This window comes from Manduca sexta, chromosome 12, assembly GCF_014839805.1.
Source record: "Manduca sexta isolate Smith_Timp_Sample1 chromosome 12, JHU_Msex_v1.0, whole genome shotgun sequence".
NCBI lineage: Eukaryota > Metazoa > Arthropoda > Insecta > Lepidoptera > Sphingidae > Manduca > Manduca sexta.
This window is the reverse complement of record NC_051126.1, coordinates 8422019-8439587: the sequence shown is the minus strand read 5'-3', so window position 1 is coordinate 8439587 and position 17569 is coordinate 8422019. Positions and strand designations below refer to the sequence as shown.

The window sequence follows — 17569 nt, the reverse complement described above, 5'->3', positions numbered from 1 at the left end:
TCAGAGGGGTGTCATACGGCGGTATAATACTACCGAGGCATTCATTAATGTTTATTTATAAGAAGTAGTTCTTAAATAAGAACTATTAAGATAATTTTCTAAACGAAGAGTCAAATGGTACATAAAGTCTGATATTAACATCTTAAGACTTTATGGCTCCTTAAAGTTTGCACTCAAGTATGTTTTAAAATACGACTGTTTTGATGAGTTTTTCATTAGAGCTAGAAATTAACGGTACACTTTTATTTAACATGGAAATTTCTTTAGAATAAAACTGCAATATTAAGTATGGTAACGTTTTTAAATTATAATATTAAGTAAATATTGAATGATGACACAAGTAAGTTAATGCCGGTATGTTACTTTGTCGCTCATTGAAAGTCAGCGTTGCAGTATTGGTTAGGCTGTATTGCACTAAGGATCTGAATGAGGGAGGGTTCGCATTGTTATAAATAAATAATATCACCTCTGTATTGTATACTGCCCCACTGATGGCCAAGGGCATCCTTTACTGCTGAGAGAGTTTAGACTATAGTTCACTATGTTGGCCTAGTGCGGATTGGTCGAATTCATACACTCTCAAAATTCTTATAGAGAATTTCTTAAGTATATAAGATTCCTCACGATATTTTCCTTCACCGTTAAAGGAAATATATTTTTGGCACAGTATAATATATTTTTGTAACATTTTTAAATATGAATCCCGTAATTGTTTGTTCCAACAATAAAAACCTTTCTTTCAAGTTTCTCCTTTGACAATGGTAAGGTAACTACCGCCTACAAAGTGCGTTAAAGTGCCTTTAGTGTATTAACATATAGATAATTTATTGCAACTTCATGTTATAACTGGAACAACGTGTTCGCAGTACCAGGTTAGGGAATATTTACTAAAATTAATAATTTTTAAACAGTCCCAAACCCTTCCAAATCTAATTAACATCAAAAATGTAAAGTACTCTAACTGCGTAATTATAAAGAAATTTTTAGAAAGTAAAGATAAAATGACTTGTGCTTCCTGTCCAATACAAAAGCGTCTAACTTTCATTGAGATGATGAGGCGGATTCACGAACTTATTGGCGCAAACTTGACTCTTGAACGTTGTTAGTAAAAGTGTTCGTTAGTTAAGTGTCAGTTATAATATCTTTTCAATTAATTTATCGTGTTGGTACATATTTTGTAATACCTTTATTTTTAGCTATTTATCGGACTATGTTAGTAACAACAACATGGTATTAAGTTTAACGAGCGTATTATTTAGTTTATATTATTTTTACCGGGAATTAAGTGATTATACGTAATCTATAAACTTTATTTCGAGACTAAAATAGCGTTTTTTTTTGTAATTCCTATTACGTCAGATAAGTCTTACAAGCTTTTCCTTAAACCTATGATATAAGAATATAACAATGGTAATATAAATCATGTTAATACAGATACCATAAAATATATGACAAGTATTACAAGTTCACCCTATCGCTTTCAGTGTTAAATATTAATTAACCAATTAATTATATTGCAATAATCAAAATTGATTATAATAATACATGAACACCAACACTTCATATGCCAATTAAGTTTTGCATTCAACTACAAACATTAATAATAAATTATTAACAAGAACATAGCACGTTAGTACGCTCGTACGTATTGAATATTAAAAACATGTGTGGTGATGCGACAATTTTAACTTTCTATCGATAATTATGAAGTATCGATCGTCATGGCGAGTGGACATAATTGAGGTACGAATGTCACAATGCTTATGTCGATTCGATAAAGTTGATAATTGTCTGTGAAATATGAATTGGTAAGAGCGAAAGTGTAATTTGGCTTGGATGAATAGATGCCAACTAAGTATGACAAGTTCCTTGATGACGTTGACAGAGCATGAAAAATGTGTTAAACAATACAAACGATGAAATTTTCAAGGCCTATCTATTTTACTATTAATTAATTAGATTACCTAATTTGTCACGCGTTGATGTTGAAACTACGACTTATTTTAACCTTTTCATCATCACTGGTTTTGCTATTTTAATCTTCCATAATTTAGAAAATGTTGTAAGTCATTCAAGTGATAGTTTATTTCCGCTTCATTGTTAAATTTTTAATGAATTTGTGGTGTGAAATATTTTAGGGTCATGGGTACAACAGCCGGAGGAAAACACAACAAAATGTTTTTTATAAACTTTGAAGTATGAAAGTGAGTTAAATTGTACTAAATATTGCGATAGACCCAAAATTGCAACAAGTGCAATAATTTAAGTAATGGAGGTCAGAAATTCCTCAAGTGTGCAACATATTTATCGATAAAATTGTTATTATCAGTTTGGCGCATCACTACGAATAAGTTTCTCATGGATCGTTGTTATGTTTAACGGCGCTTGAACATCGTATGAACATACGGTTATTAGTAAAGGGTAACATTTGAAAATAATGAAAAAAAGGAATCATATTTTATGACTAACGATGCCTTGTTAAATTGTTTTCTAAACAATTTTCATGATTAAACTGTTACTATAAATTAATAATTACTTGATAATTATCACATAACTAATCTGTCCTGAACTAAAATATAGAATTATCGATGCTTCGTTTTATTTTAATTCGTAAAAGAAATCACGTTAGAAAATAGAGACGTAATCCTTAGGGGTGTGTTATTTTAATTTGCGACATATTTAAACAATGTTTTCAATCGTAACATTTTCCAACATCACGCTATAACTATACGAACAGCCCACCATTAAATTTAGCGCAGTATCGTGAACAATGCCACCACTAGTTTCATTTCACAGTAACTGCACAATGGGTGCTTCGTTCGATCGTGGACGGCGAAGTCATAACACCTCGCCTTTGTTATTGATTCATTGTAAATTGGCGATACAAAACGCTAACACTTGCGAAATAACGTATTGCCTTGACAATGCTTGTATGGGAATTCTTTTGAACATGGTGATAGAATTTAATTGATAGTATCAACTGTAGTTATAGCTTCATGTTTTCCAATATAAGATATAGGTTATCCTAATGTGTTTTCGACGTATAAATCTTAATTAGTCATATTTACAGCAAAATTATGTTATTTTGTATAGATTTGTTTTCCATTCACAAGAAGCAATGGATGTGTTTTTATTTCGTCTCTGTATAGTGTATTGTTTTCTTTTTTATGTTAAAAAATATATACCTAAATAGTTATTTTAATTTCCCCTCATTGCCTTATTTTTAAAGAAATATTGTGTGCATAATCTTTAAGGTGCCAAAGCATAGCGCAACGCAGATTTTGCAATAGAGGCGTATAATTATAATGGAGTCGCTTAATTAGTCATGTAGGCGTATAATACGGGATTGAAATACAAAATGATATTTGCAATCTATGTCCAACAGTTTTATTAAAACCTCCACATATTTTTGTCGTTTGTTTTTTTTCGTTCAGAATAACGTCGCTTCTAATAAAATACTCTCTGAAGAATAACTTTGTTCGGGTCAGTCTTTTTCATCAGGTGTAGTATGTAGGGTTTACAAAGTTATTTCCGAGAAAAAAACATCATAAAGCGTCTAACGGCATAATTTAGATGATCTCAATTGATAATAGTGAACACATTCATTCATATTTATAAGGGAAGATGTTTTGTATTCAATTACGATGTGATAGTTTATTGTTAACGTTCTATGTATTGGTAGTTAAAAACACGTTCTTGTGTTTTCATATTGAAAAGCGATTGGAGAGTGACGTAAATACTTTATGCTGCCTTTTATTCCTATTGTTTTTGTTTTTCACAGCGTTTCAATTGATTCGTAAAATTGGAGCTGTTTTTTACCTATTTATTAAGAAGGAGAATTAAGGATTTTGTTTATTTCACATACTTAAGCCCAATGCATGGCTAAAGTCAATAATCATGGACAAACCGTATTACTTAAACTAAAATTCGGCAATCGAACCTAAGTACTAGCAAACTATAACCTATCACTAGCACTGAAAAATTAGATAATGGAATCCATTATAATTTTATGACTCGCATTAAACGAGATTTCGATGAAAACTGATGATAAAGTAAGTTTTCAGTTCCAAATATAACAAAAATCAGCGTTTGTAGCTGATTGATCGCAGTTGTCCTGTTGGACTATACCAATAGTAATCTAGGTGGAGCCAGTGCAGTTTAGGAATACAAGGAACATATAAAATTGAATACAATCTGATTAAAATACTGTCCAATACAAATGTTATGGTGCTACACAGGGTACTGAGAACATTTCAGATCACAGCGACCTCCAGTACTAAATGTTCAAAACAATGGCTCTTTGTCAAACATTCCCACACTTGAGTTTAGCTGTTTCCTTGTCCACGGTAATCGTACATGCAAAAGCGCTTTATGTTACATACTGTATTGAAAGACATTTCCTTCGAGAGAATTTAAATGAATAAACAAATGAATCTAAGGAAGTTGGCATAGTATATGTTGTTGGCAGGAAATGTAATAGAAATGACACGGTCACTTTATGTAGAAATAAAATAAATATTTCAAATATTGAAAAGCAAAGCCGTTGACATGATAAGAATGGAAGGCTGATATTAACCTTTTAATTGATATTGAAAGAAGTTTTGCGGAATTACATTGGAGGTGGATAGACATTTGGTGAGAAAAAAATATAAGACGAAGGAGGTTTCAGAGTGGTGCCCTGAGTATCTAAGATAAATGTTGGAAGTGAGGGATAGGAAACGAAACCTTATCTATAAATCTGTAAACTACAATTCTTGTAATCTTTGACCATTAAATATAATTAAATACTAAAATACACAACGTGAGAAAAACGTTTTTTTTAATACATTTCAATCAAATGGCTATAAAGTGCATTTGCATAACTAACATATGGCAGAATTAGCATTTTATTTTTTTAAATTTAATTTAAGGCCTCGAAGAAAGATTTTGGGTTCGGGAAATTTTTGCTAACGCAAATGTGTTTTGTCAATAACACTGTACAGAATTAATACAATAAAAAAAGCATCATAAAACATTTTTAATGTTTATAAATCCATTCATTAAAGGAAAATGCACAATAAATATTATACTAGACACTTCTGTAGGCGTCAGTATGGAATTAAATCTGGAAGGTTGAATCAAGGAATCGTATCTGTAGTCATTGTTCTACGACCATTTTCAATCCGATTTATTGTTAACACTGTTGTTCTTCAATGCCGAGACTGAAACTGAGGTTTTCGACGTACAATTAATTTAATTTGAATGAATCAATTGACTCATGTCTAATTAGAATGAACGCGGATATTTTTTGCGAGTATTTAACACTTTCCATTACAGTGATGGTAATTGCGAGAGCGAATAAATTATGATTTGAGTAAGAAGTTTGTGTTTTATAATGTTTGTTCTCGTTAACGTGTATATATTAAATTAAAAACAGAGCACACGGAGCATATTTTTTCTACAACCCTTAATATCTCAAACAAGCATTGTTATTTTTAAGAAAAAAGCTACCAAAATATTAAAGCAAAGTTTTAAATAAAATAGTTATACACATTGAAGAAAAAAACCAAGAACTAGTTAAAAATCTGTTGATTATTATGGTAGTAACGCCGTGGGTAGAGGCCGGTTTTGGCCTGCGATCTGTCGTGCTAGGAAAACGAAGTGTCCCGCGAATGTGTCTGTTCCAGTGATTTATAGCCATGAAATGTCAGTTCAAATTGTAGGCTTGGGTGAGATTTATAATTAATAAAATATTCAAATTGTAATGAAATTAATTACAAATAATAATAGATATTGCTTATTAATGCAGACCGGGCTCTGTGGCGCACCTTGGGATAGGTATATGTCCAGCAGTCGACTGCAACGGGCCGATGATGATGATTACCTATTAAGCAGTTCTATCGTGATGCCGTAGCCACGATTACTGATCGCATCGACAGTTCAGTCGCCAAGTACAACGGCAGATTATTTTAGTGCAAACTATGGAATGAACTCTGTATCGTTGTTCCTCGTGCATTATGACCCATACACAACAGCATTGCTGTGGTTCTAGCATTGCATAAGTTCTTGGGCAGCGGATGGCGCTTACCAACAGGCGGACCACATGTTCGTTTGCCTACTTAGGCAATAAAAAAGGTAGTCAAGATAGGTCATTCAAATTTAGATGCACAACTTTGTATAAAAGAAGATATTTATGTGACCGAATATTGAGTTAAAATTATGCGTACCTACCTATATTATTTTAGAATGAACACAATCACTACAAGAAACTTGAGCTAAACGAAAGCTAGAAGAAAATTAAATGACCAAGTCATTGATGCGTTACGCTTCCAAATTTTTATATGCTCTCCGGAGTGATTTCTTTCTCAAGACACTTTACATCTGCAAGTGGTTATGCATTACTATCACATAATATGTAATTGCTTTTAGTATTAGGGAACAACTTTAAGATTATGTTATAATTTATTATTCATATCTAAAACTATACGTAATATATTTTGTTACTGCAAAATTATGATCCTTACCAAAATATTACGATATAACGTGTATATTATTGACGGTACGCTTTCTAATATAGGTAGATAATTAGACCTAGTTAATTATTACTTTACAAATAATTGCTTCGATTTTAAATAAGGTCACGTCCCGCTGAGCCTTATCGCAGAGACGTACAAGCGTATCGAGAGATCTCAAATCAACGGTAAGACTATAAAACTAACTTCACAACACTTTAATATTATAATCCGAGCATCCGTTACGTTCTTACGTTATAATTCAACAAATTACCGTAATTGAATCGTCATTACGTCGGAATAATCTTAGAAAGTTCTTAAACTGAAGCAAGTTAACAATAATTTGATTACGCTGGTTCGTCTCTTTCAATTAACAATGGTGTTGTCTTGAATGTATCAAAGACAACGAAGATAGTAATGTTTTTAGGTCACGGCCAGGGCTTTGTTGTTATTACTAGTATAATACATTTGTAACACATATACATAATGTTTATATATCTGCTCTTTTTCACATGATATTTAATTATACTAAAACTCACACTCGTCCGTGCGCGCAATATGCTTAAAGGGGGCACAATGTTTTTTCTTCACGGATTAATATATAGGTTAGACATTTTGGTTATGTTTTGAATTAAATTTAATGTGTTACATATACGAATATTACTTTTCTGCACTAATTCTTCATATAAACTATAACTGTACCAAAGGACAATGCCCAAAACCAGGCTATCTTTGCGTCAGTCATGCGTCTTAATCAAATAACCATGTAAAATCATAATTTTAATTATTACTTCATTTGTATTTATTTCAGTCTTAAGCAAATAGGGGTTTTAAAGATATGAAAAAAAAAGTTGTTTAATTGTTGCAAATCAAACACCGGATAAGTTTCTGCCAATATGGCGAATTGATACCAATATATAACAAATTCCTCTTTTAAATGGAATAAAAAAAGTTAATATGCACAATAAATGTGCTTGTACTTGAATCTAAAATATATGGATTAAATATATTATTAATTAAACAAAAACATTGTTATAAAAAAAAATATTTTACTTAATAATTATGACCAAACTCCAAATAGCTGGTAAAAAAGATAAAATATTAATCCTTCTAAAAACAAACAAATGGCGACTTTTACTTGCATTGACAGAAATACTAAAGTCAGCTTAAACATGCCGGGACTTTATTTTTAATTAAATGAATATATGGGTACTGATTTTTATTACACTGGCAACTGAAATGAATGACAATTTGACACTTTAGATTTGTTTGAATGAAAACATTTCATTATTAAAATATTTTACTCAAGATCAGAGTGTTATTCTTATGTATTTTAAAGTTGAGTCGAGAAATTCACTGTTAAGAAACAAGGTGTATAGTGTGTTCCGAACTTTGAGACGGAAGCCTTTTAGTTAGCAACACAAAGTCGTCTAGAGCCTAGACCCAGGACAGTTAATCGAGACGACATATCCCGGCGGTGTATTAACTGCACCAGTGCGGTGCCACAGCAACGATAAGTATATTTCTTAGACAAGCTATCCACTTTGTAAGTTATGTAGATTATTATTAACCGACCCACAATGTGGGAAAAATCTTGCAAAAACTAAAGAAAACAGTTTAACAATAATAATAATCTGAACATGTTTACTCAACTTCTACATTATATTTTAGGTTTCAAGGCTGGAATGAGTTTGTGCTGCCTGCTGGAGATCAGTTAATAGAGAGGTTCACAGACAACAACGATATGACATGACCCGACCAGCACTGCAAGAAGTCATTCACTCACTTCAGCAGTATTATAAGCGTGTTGTGGCTACATCAAGTTCTTGTTTGTTTTCTGGGAAGCCAAGAAAATATACCTCTATCAAAAATACACTTCTATATAAAAATATACATCGGATTTCGTATTTCTTGTTTTATTTTTTTTCCTATGATAAGTAACTATTAGCCTAATCAGGCTGTGAAGTTAGTTGCTGGGTTCCTGTTCGATTTCCAGGCCAAGCAACATTTTATCTCGATGTTTCTAACATGACTTGCCTGGGATCGGAATCCTCCAAAGAGGGTTGGCGTCAGGCATGCGGCCGGTCATAAAAACTAAGCTGAATCTATTCTACAATATGTGTTGACGCCATATTGAAATGAGATAATGGTAGGTGAATATAAAGATTAAGTTAATCCATGTAATAGAATAAGTCATAAGTCAGAAAAATATGTACTTACACAAAGGGTCGGATAGTAAGTATATGCTCAGTGGAAAAACTAATATTCCGCCATACTATCTTAGAAGTTTTATTGGAGCTTCGTCTCATCAGATATGTTAATACCTATCAGTTTCTTATAATGCCGATTAAAGCTAAGTGAAAAGAATGTCCAATAATTGTTTATAGCAATATCAAGTAGGTACTGCAATATTGAACTTAATTAGGCACGTAGGTACTTTCTACCGTACATTATTGCAGTCCATACTTAACCTCAAAATAACCGAGTTATAAAAATTCAGATTACTCCGAACTCCCATCGAATATCCAATTGTTTTCAATTTATATAAGATTTAGGATATATTCCCTATAGTTTAGTGAAGGTTTTGTACAGACGCAAGCGTAGCCTAACTTTCATACAAAAATGGGCATTCTCCTTTCATACTTCTTCTTCCGTATAATTTTGTAAAAAGGCGTAAGTACAAAGTTTTTGTTTCACGTATTAAAATGATAAATATTTATTATTTTATTAGGTTCCATGACGTTATCTTTTTACTTTGGAAAAATATAGGTATCATTGAAGATTTCGATTGTCAAACAAATGTGAGATTCCAACAAGTAACTTACAAATAGGTATGACCCTAAACTACAGCAACATAACAGTGGCAGTCGCGTGACACCTTTTCATTTTTTTGGTTAAATAATAACACCCGTTACCAGGCGATCATGATCTGGTAGGAGGTGGTTGACCGCTAGATGGACAACGTTAACGATGCTGTTTGGTGAACTAATTTGACCACTAGATCTTTGGATCGTGAGTTGGACGTCGCCGCATTATTAACTTGGTAGGCAGATAAAACATGAATTTGCAGATAACCAAAATTAGATTTTATTACAGGGGAGTAAGGTAACGATTGTAGGTATACGAAAAGAATTTCGGAGCATTGCTGTTGAGATGATTAAAAAGCGCTCGCTTCTTGTTCTCATCACAATTGTAGTCCATTGTTATGAGTATAAACATTAAAAAAACTTGATTTTGTAAAGTGAATTTGTTTAGTTTTTTATTATTGATTTGAGGTTATTGTTTGATTTGAAACTAGGTGATGAAGGCACGTACATGCTATTTGATTTAAGTACTATCTGATTTTATATATTTCTGTATCACAGTTATTGAAAATGTTTTACTTCTTTTTAAATCATTTCACAAAAACATACGAGAAGTCTCAAATAGGTACTTATAGGCAATCAACTTGAACATAATTATACGAAAATATATACGTTTAATAATTATTTTATTAAACGCTGGTCTAATTCTAATAAGTCTTGGCAAAAAGTAGCTGACCTCAATTTAAACGCCCACGTTCCATCGCTCCCTCGGAATGTTTTATAAAAAGTTTTTCGTGGTCCTCACAGTAGGTGAGAAATTGCTTAAGAATTAATTGTACCTTCCAGTAAAAAATAAGGAATTAGAGCAAGGGCACAGTTGATACAAAAAAGGAGAAAATCTTTATGGAGAAACGACGCTGTATTAGTCATCAAATGGGATATGAAAAGATGAAACGGCAGAATATAGAGTATACGTAATGAAACTTAGAGGATTTATTTAATTCTGAAGAGGGTTATCACTCTTTGATTAGGTAATTTACAAGTTACTAGCATATGGTGTGGACTATTATTAATGTTATAGATACATACCACTTCGCTAGATTCTATGCCAAGGTTTTTAAACAACAGTACCTAGTAATCATTAAACACAATCATGATTTCTATGAGAAGTTTGAAAACTTTGACACTCATACGATTGAATTCACCAATAAGTATTAACCAATGATTTTATTATTTTGTGTTCTATCTTAGACTCTAAAATTATTTTCCTCCAGTTTATAAGTTCAAAAAATCTTAATATATGACTAAGACGGGTTCTTTATCTTTTTTCCATTGGTAGTATCTGAAGTTCGGGGAAATGTTTTTGAACTATGTAATAAAGGACGTGTCACACATACATTTAAGCTTAGCATATCTTATCTATTATCAATGCATCATACAAGTGCATCGTTAATCAAACATCAATGTGCCGGTCTCACGGCGCTGACGTACGCTGAGTTATGTCAATATAACTACGTGACTTAGCTAATGAGAATGAGCTTGCTAGACCAGGTGGCAGGGATAATAGGGATTCTAAATTTAAATTTGAGAATTTAAATAAGGAACTTTAACAACAATGATTATTACTGTATTTTTTTTATTTTCTTATAATTTCCTTGGTGTCTTTAGATTTGTAAACGGGATAGTTCCGGATTTCAGGTATTAGGCAAAATCGGTTGAGATTGAGCCGAATACTTATAGTAGTGGTAGTATAACTTACTGTCACATCCACCTAACTTGCTTTGAAGATATGATATATTTTTTTAAGAGTTAGAAGTAAAATTATCAATAGGTAAAAAAAGAAAGACTAACTTTAGTGCTGAAATAAAACTCCACGAATAAGCGGTTTCGTACACGACAACTCCGACATAGCACGCTCCGTGCAATTATCTACGAGTTTAATACCAATTAAATAAGTATAGATTAAGTTTAAATAGCCATAAACTAAATGACGGACGTGTTTAAATTTTATTGTGGGACAGATGGTGTTAAACGGTTGTATATATTTTTTTAGAAATGTGAATATTAATGTGGTTGATACACGTGTGTTACCAGACATTGATTATATTTTAAGAATGCATAGGGATAAAAGTACAGACAACTAGACATTATGTGAAGATAATGGGCAATGTAGCCAGTGTCATTAATATGATATTACTGATGATAGGACATTCTTTATATTCGGATAGCGACCACCGTACACATGGTGTTAAAACCCGCCGTATTGACCCACGTAACTGTGTCGCGTTTTGGGATCAGCCTGTTTATATCTGGTTCTAGCAGGCACTGTCAAGGGATAAACATGTCTTGTCAGTCGACATTCTATTGGAACCCACTCCACTTATCATCAGGAGGAGTGGGATTACTTTGCTGTGCTTGTCTAAAATATATTGGCTACAAAGTCTGGCTGCTTGCCGTAATAGATATTAGGTACGGTGGAACCAACCCAGCCGGATTTTCGCACACGACGCACCATCAATCAGTTTTTTGTATCATCAATATAAAACAAATGTTACATGTACGTTTGGGTTTCATATTTGACCTCTCACTTATAGCGGAGCTCATTTCCGTCGACATTTCTTTTGCAAAAAGACTACACGGTATTGACCCTCATTTAGTTTTGACTTTATCTTCAATCACTAACTGGTGCTATTTATTTCTGAAAGAGAGTATGTTTGTCTTTCGATACAATGATATGTAAAAGTTGGCAAATACCTTTTAAACCTTCTTTTATAATATAATGCTCTTTAATATTCATTACCTTTTTATTAAAATATACTCCAATTGGACAGTTCGAGTTTTGTTTTGATGTTATATGTAGAATTATAGAATAAATTATTTACATCAACATCTTAGTTCAATGATTAAGTAAATACGTAATAAACTACGGTGATTCCAAGTATGAATCATGTGTACATGCTACAAAGAATGTGGCAAAACCTCTGTGGATGGTTTAAAATTCGAACACTAAGCTGGCCAGTATCGAGATTTGATGGAAGGTTTGAACATGGCTTAAAATCTACTTTCTTGTGTTTATTAATATTAGGGTAGTGTGACTAAGGAAAGCCCAGTTACTAACAAGGCCTAACATCCTTGTTTTTAGTTTTTTTTTGTGTTATAGTGCAAAAACATACTTTAATTTTCGTTGGTTCTTTTATTAATAAATTGTATGATATAAAGTTGATATGTTACAATTTAATCTTAGGTTTTTCTTAATGTTTTTCATGACATTATTTAGTATTAGGTTGGTCTTCAAGGGTTTCGTTACTTTATTATTAAATATAATAAGGACTCTTTGGATACGTTAAATTATCTATTACGTTAATCTTTTATAATTTTCAATAATATAATAATTTCTCATAATTGTAAGGTTCTAGACATAAACTAAGCTTGTTCCTTTTTACGAAATACTTAAAAGCCAAACGAACTACAAATAACTAGTTCAACAAATCGTTATTAGAGTTTATAGTTGTTTACAGTTTCATTTAGCGGATTTATACACCGTGGGTGGAGGTGGCTTACGTCCGCGTCAGATCCCATGTATCAAGCCCGTTACATCTTTAAACTAGTTTCCAGCTTTCAAATTGCATAAAAAATATAATATTATTAACTTGGATATGAGGTTTGCACTCGGAAAAAGTATTTCAATATTCAAATAATTGAATTTGGAATTGGATTTTTTTTGCTTTAAATTTTATAAAAGGATAAATGCTTGTCATATAAATATGTAAGCCGTTCAAATAAATTCACACACATATCATTGCTGCCAAATATGCCTATATTGGCTACCTAATACGATGACTGTACCGTTACCAATTATTGTATATATTATACTCTGTTAACGTTACTAATGTTTTTGTTAATGGGTGGCCTAAACCGACGCAACTGTCAAATAAAAATTTACGTGAAACTTGTGAAACTGGCCCAATTATAAAACTGGCCCACATATTCATTCAAATGTTTTCTTCCACAAAATTACTTATTAGATTAGAAATTACGAATTATTATAGTAAGGTTTTCAAATCTTTCCAAATTTATTACATAGAGATGACATGACTACAATATAACGTTATTATAAGCGATTGCATTCCCAAATAATAAAAGACAAAGAAAAATACAGACGAATAAATTAAAGGTTCCCTTCCAGCGAATATTTTTAACGACTTACGTCATTTCGATGATTAGTGCTTCGTGTGTGCCAATTCTCAGAATATAGGATGGAATGCCATCTATCTTGTTGAAATGATTTTGCTCAACGTACCTGTAACAAAAAAGGAAATTTAGCAAATAAATTTGTGTAAACTGTTACTATTCCTTTTGCATAAAAATGTTAATCGAAAAACCTCACATATAATATAAATGTTTGTCGAGGACAAAATAATTATTATTTAGTTCCCCAACAGTGCCATAGCCCAAGTAATGTCGTCAGATAAAAATCTAGCAAAAGGGATGATATCACAGCTACTTGTAATTTTGTACAAAACTAGCTTTGGCACCCGGCTTCGCCCGCGTGAGGGATAAAAGTCCCGCAATATACTTTCCCAGGATAGAAAGTAGCTTATAACTTTCCCAGGGTCTTAAGCTATCTGCATACCAAATTTCATAAAAATCCGTTCAGTAGATTTGCAAAAAATCGATAACATACAGACAGACAGAAAAGGGGACTTTATTTCATAATGCGTATTATCTATAATATCCTCTATAGTCGGTTTAGACCGAATCTGATGGCAAAATTGTAGCACAAAAACAACTACAAGCGACAGGCTGCGACTTATCGGTTACAATCGCTATACCGGTCTACAAACGAACTGGACACCAGCTGATATTATAATTAGATATGTGAAACAATTAATTACGAAACACGTATTTTGCATGTAAGCGATAAATTGATCCGAAGAAAGATGAAATCTTTGACACCGCAGATAATTTCAAGGATAAACCTGTCAATTGTATGTACATATCCAGTATTGGCTCACTGTATCAGACCAATCCATATTCAAGGAATGGTCACACTCACGCTTTTTATTTTAGAAAGGGTAGGCAGAGGTGCTACTAATGCCTTCACTTTTCGCCGTGTTTATTCCGTTCAATAATGTGAGAGGTAACGAACCTATCGCCATATCGGGCACAAATTTCAGACCCAGGGCTCATACTGAGCAGAAAAACATAATATCACTGTCCGGTTCGGGATTTGAACCCCCAACCTCAGCACTGTAGTGATACTTTAATACATCTACGCCATCTAGGCATTCCAAGGCATTTAGATTAAAGGCATTATTATTTTTTATTATTATATGAAATTACCTTTAAAGTACTATTGGTGTACTGATTTTCATGTCCATCCTAGTACAAAGGTATCCATCGCCATGTGAAATTCCTACATAAAGTAAACGTATTGTTCCATTGATTTACATTATTCCCACAATGGGAATTATTGTTACAGCATTTAATAGAGTTTTGATTTAGCAAATTAAAATCTAACGCTGTAATCTTAAATTATTTTTACAATTGCATCAGTTTTAAATAAGATGACAATATTGGTATATTTTATTAAGTTGTCAGAACAGGCGTAGGATTTTAATCAGTATATTCTGTAGGATGCTTAATGATTTTCAATGTTAGACATTAAAATAAAACTATTTTGTGGATTTTATCGCGGTTTTTTATATTACAATTTTCTCCCGACTTTGACTTGAGTTTTCGGATGACAAACACCTCAGTCCACCCTATCACCATAAGGCTGCAAAGTCTTTGATACGTCGGGAGAAAGTTATAATATAAAAAACCGCGATGAAATCCAAAAATTAGTTTTATTTTACTCTATAGGATGATTTCAGATACATTATTATTCGTGTAAAAATGTAACACTTCTTTAGCAATTGTGTTAACTTCTTTCTTCATAACAAGAGATGTATCTACCTATATATTTGTATTGCAGATATATTTATCAATATACATACTTAGACATCGGTTCATTATTATACCGATGACACCTCTTTTATATTTGAATAATCGTGACTGTATATTAATATTTCTGCTAGGCAATGATGCAACACGATTGTTCTGTCTATCAGTTGTTACGATATTGGATGAATAGTTTTTGTTCCTTTGCATTTTTTTATTCAGTCATAAAAAACGATTTGAGCCTATAATTTAATCTTTTGTTTTTTTTTCCTGTAGGCATTATTTCATTTATCCACAGATGAGTCATAAGTATGATACTGACAAAATTTCAAATTAACTAAAATGTACATACCTATCCGCATATCAAAATTACAATCAATAATAGTGTCTTGAATCTAGCTAAATGTCCGCCCAACGCTGCTTACTTCGTTTGTAATGTTTTACTATCTATAGATAGGTAAGTACTCTATATTTATAATAATTATTGTATGTGTATTATGAAGTAACTGACTATTTTTGATACCCTCTAACAGCAAATTGTAATATGTTTGCATGTTTCGCCATTTATCAACCTAACAAGTATGTTATTGATGATTGTCTAACAACTGGTTTCGGCATTCAATTATAACAGATTATAGTCGGCTGTTGTATGTAATTACTCGATATAAAATTAAATAAGATATTTTTATGTGTTTGGGTTTTCCCCATAACGTACTTATAGTGATCTCATAGCGATTTTAATTATGTTTATCTATATATACAAAAATGAATCCCTATTTGCCTTGGTCATGCCATCACGCATGAACGGCTGGACCGATTTCATTATTTTTTTGTTGTTGTGTTTGTTATTGTCAGGAGGTTCTTATGAAAGAAAAAATTCAAAAAATTGCGCGAAAAATTAGAAAATTTAAGCAAACTTAACGAAAATTTTAATTTTATATACCTAACTGTCAATTGTTTGAAATAACGGTCAGCGATTGACAGAATGCGCGCTGCAAATTCATGGTTCAGACGGGACAACGTCTGTCTGGTCAGCTAGTTAATTATAAATAGATTAATACACGTACAAAAGGTACTTTATAAACTTGTGAATATATTTTTGGACTCGGCTAAATTCTTATATTCATGAGGTTTCAATAATATTTTCTAAACTATAAAAGCTCATATAGATCCTGTCTCTAATGGTATTCATATAGGAAGCATATAGGAAGCAAGATCCGTAGACATAAAAAGATTCTAAACATTTTCTTGGTACTAATGTTATTTATATAAGTTTTATCCCTCGGTAAATTATTTCAATAGACAACCGATAGATTTAAATGATGTGGGTGTCATTCCAGTATACTAATAAAATATTTTATACGCGTTATGCATGCTTATGATCAGTATTTGAATTTTAAGTTGTAAAAAAATATTTATATACTGTTGCTTTGCTGAAGAAACAAAAAATTAAATACTTGGGTACTTCAAACTTTTTCATCTCTATCACCGTTCTTGCATGTTTTTATTTTTTATCTACTAACTGATGCTGCGAAAAATAAACTACGGTAAATTCATTTTAAATAACCAAAATAATATCCTCTAATTAACTTGCCGATATCCTGTGACTAGTTGCGAAGCGACATCCCTACATGTTCTAGACAAATTACTACAAAATACCGGCCTATGTTAGTTCGCGAGCAGCAAATACAAATCATTAAACAACATAAATTTCTTTCCTCGGAAATGTTAAGAAACGTTGTCGACTATAAAGTTGGTCATAATGTAGCCATCTTATTTCTTTAGCGCGGACCGCCGACAGCTTAGTACTAACATCGTGCGGACCTTTCTATTGGAGTTCTGTTCAAGTTCGACACAAAATGTTTCTCACGGTAAAACCTCGTTTGAGGTTTTTGTTGTGAACCTTTTGAAATTACTTTTAGCACTAATGACCTAAATAAAACGCAAGGGTTATTTTGTTATGAATTCTAATCAGCATTCATTTTCGTAAACAGATGACCCTCCAGGAAAATTGGAATTTTTTTTTTAAATTCCAGTGAATAACTTATTTTTTCGAATTATAGTGAATATATAATGCCATATATTAGGATGAAACGTGCTAATTTACCGTGACTAAGAAAGTGGCTGAAGTTTATACGCGTTGCGATATCAAGTAAACAGTTTTGTCATATATTACGAGAGTAGCAGAAACGTGATCGGAGTTTGGACATGCGATGAGGTATCCGTGTACATAATTAGCTTTAATTTATAGTAACTAATACTAGTTTTTACACTAAGTTTGATGACATTATTGGCAATTATAGTGAGAACCTGTTATGCAGAATCTGCTTA

The 17569-nt window shown here is 32.2% G+C and overlaps 1 protein-coding gene across 5 annotated transcripts in view; it reads right to left on the bottom strand.

Moving 5' to 3' along the window:
* LOC115441525 overlaps positions 1-17569 on the bottom strand; it is a 109089-nt gene that overhangs the window by 41952 nt on the left and 49568 nt on the right. The window contains exon 1 of one of the 5 annotated variants that reach the window (XM_030166344.2): positions 13503-13522. The exons of the other annotated variants lie outside the window; for them this stretch is intronic. Within the exon in view, the coding sequence (XP_030022204.1) occupies positions 13503-13507 (5 nt within the window). The 5' untranslated portion in view covers positions 13508-13522. Of the gene's footprint in view, positions 1-13502; positions 13523-17569 lie in introns of those variants that run through there. 5 annotated transcript variants of the gene reach the window in all.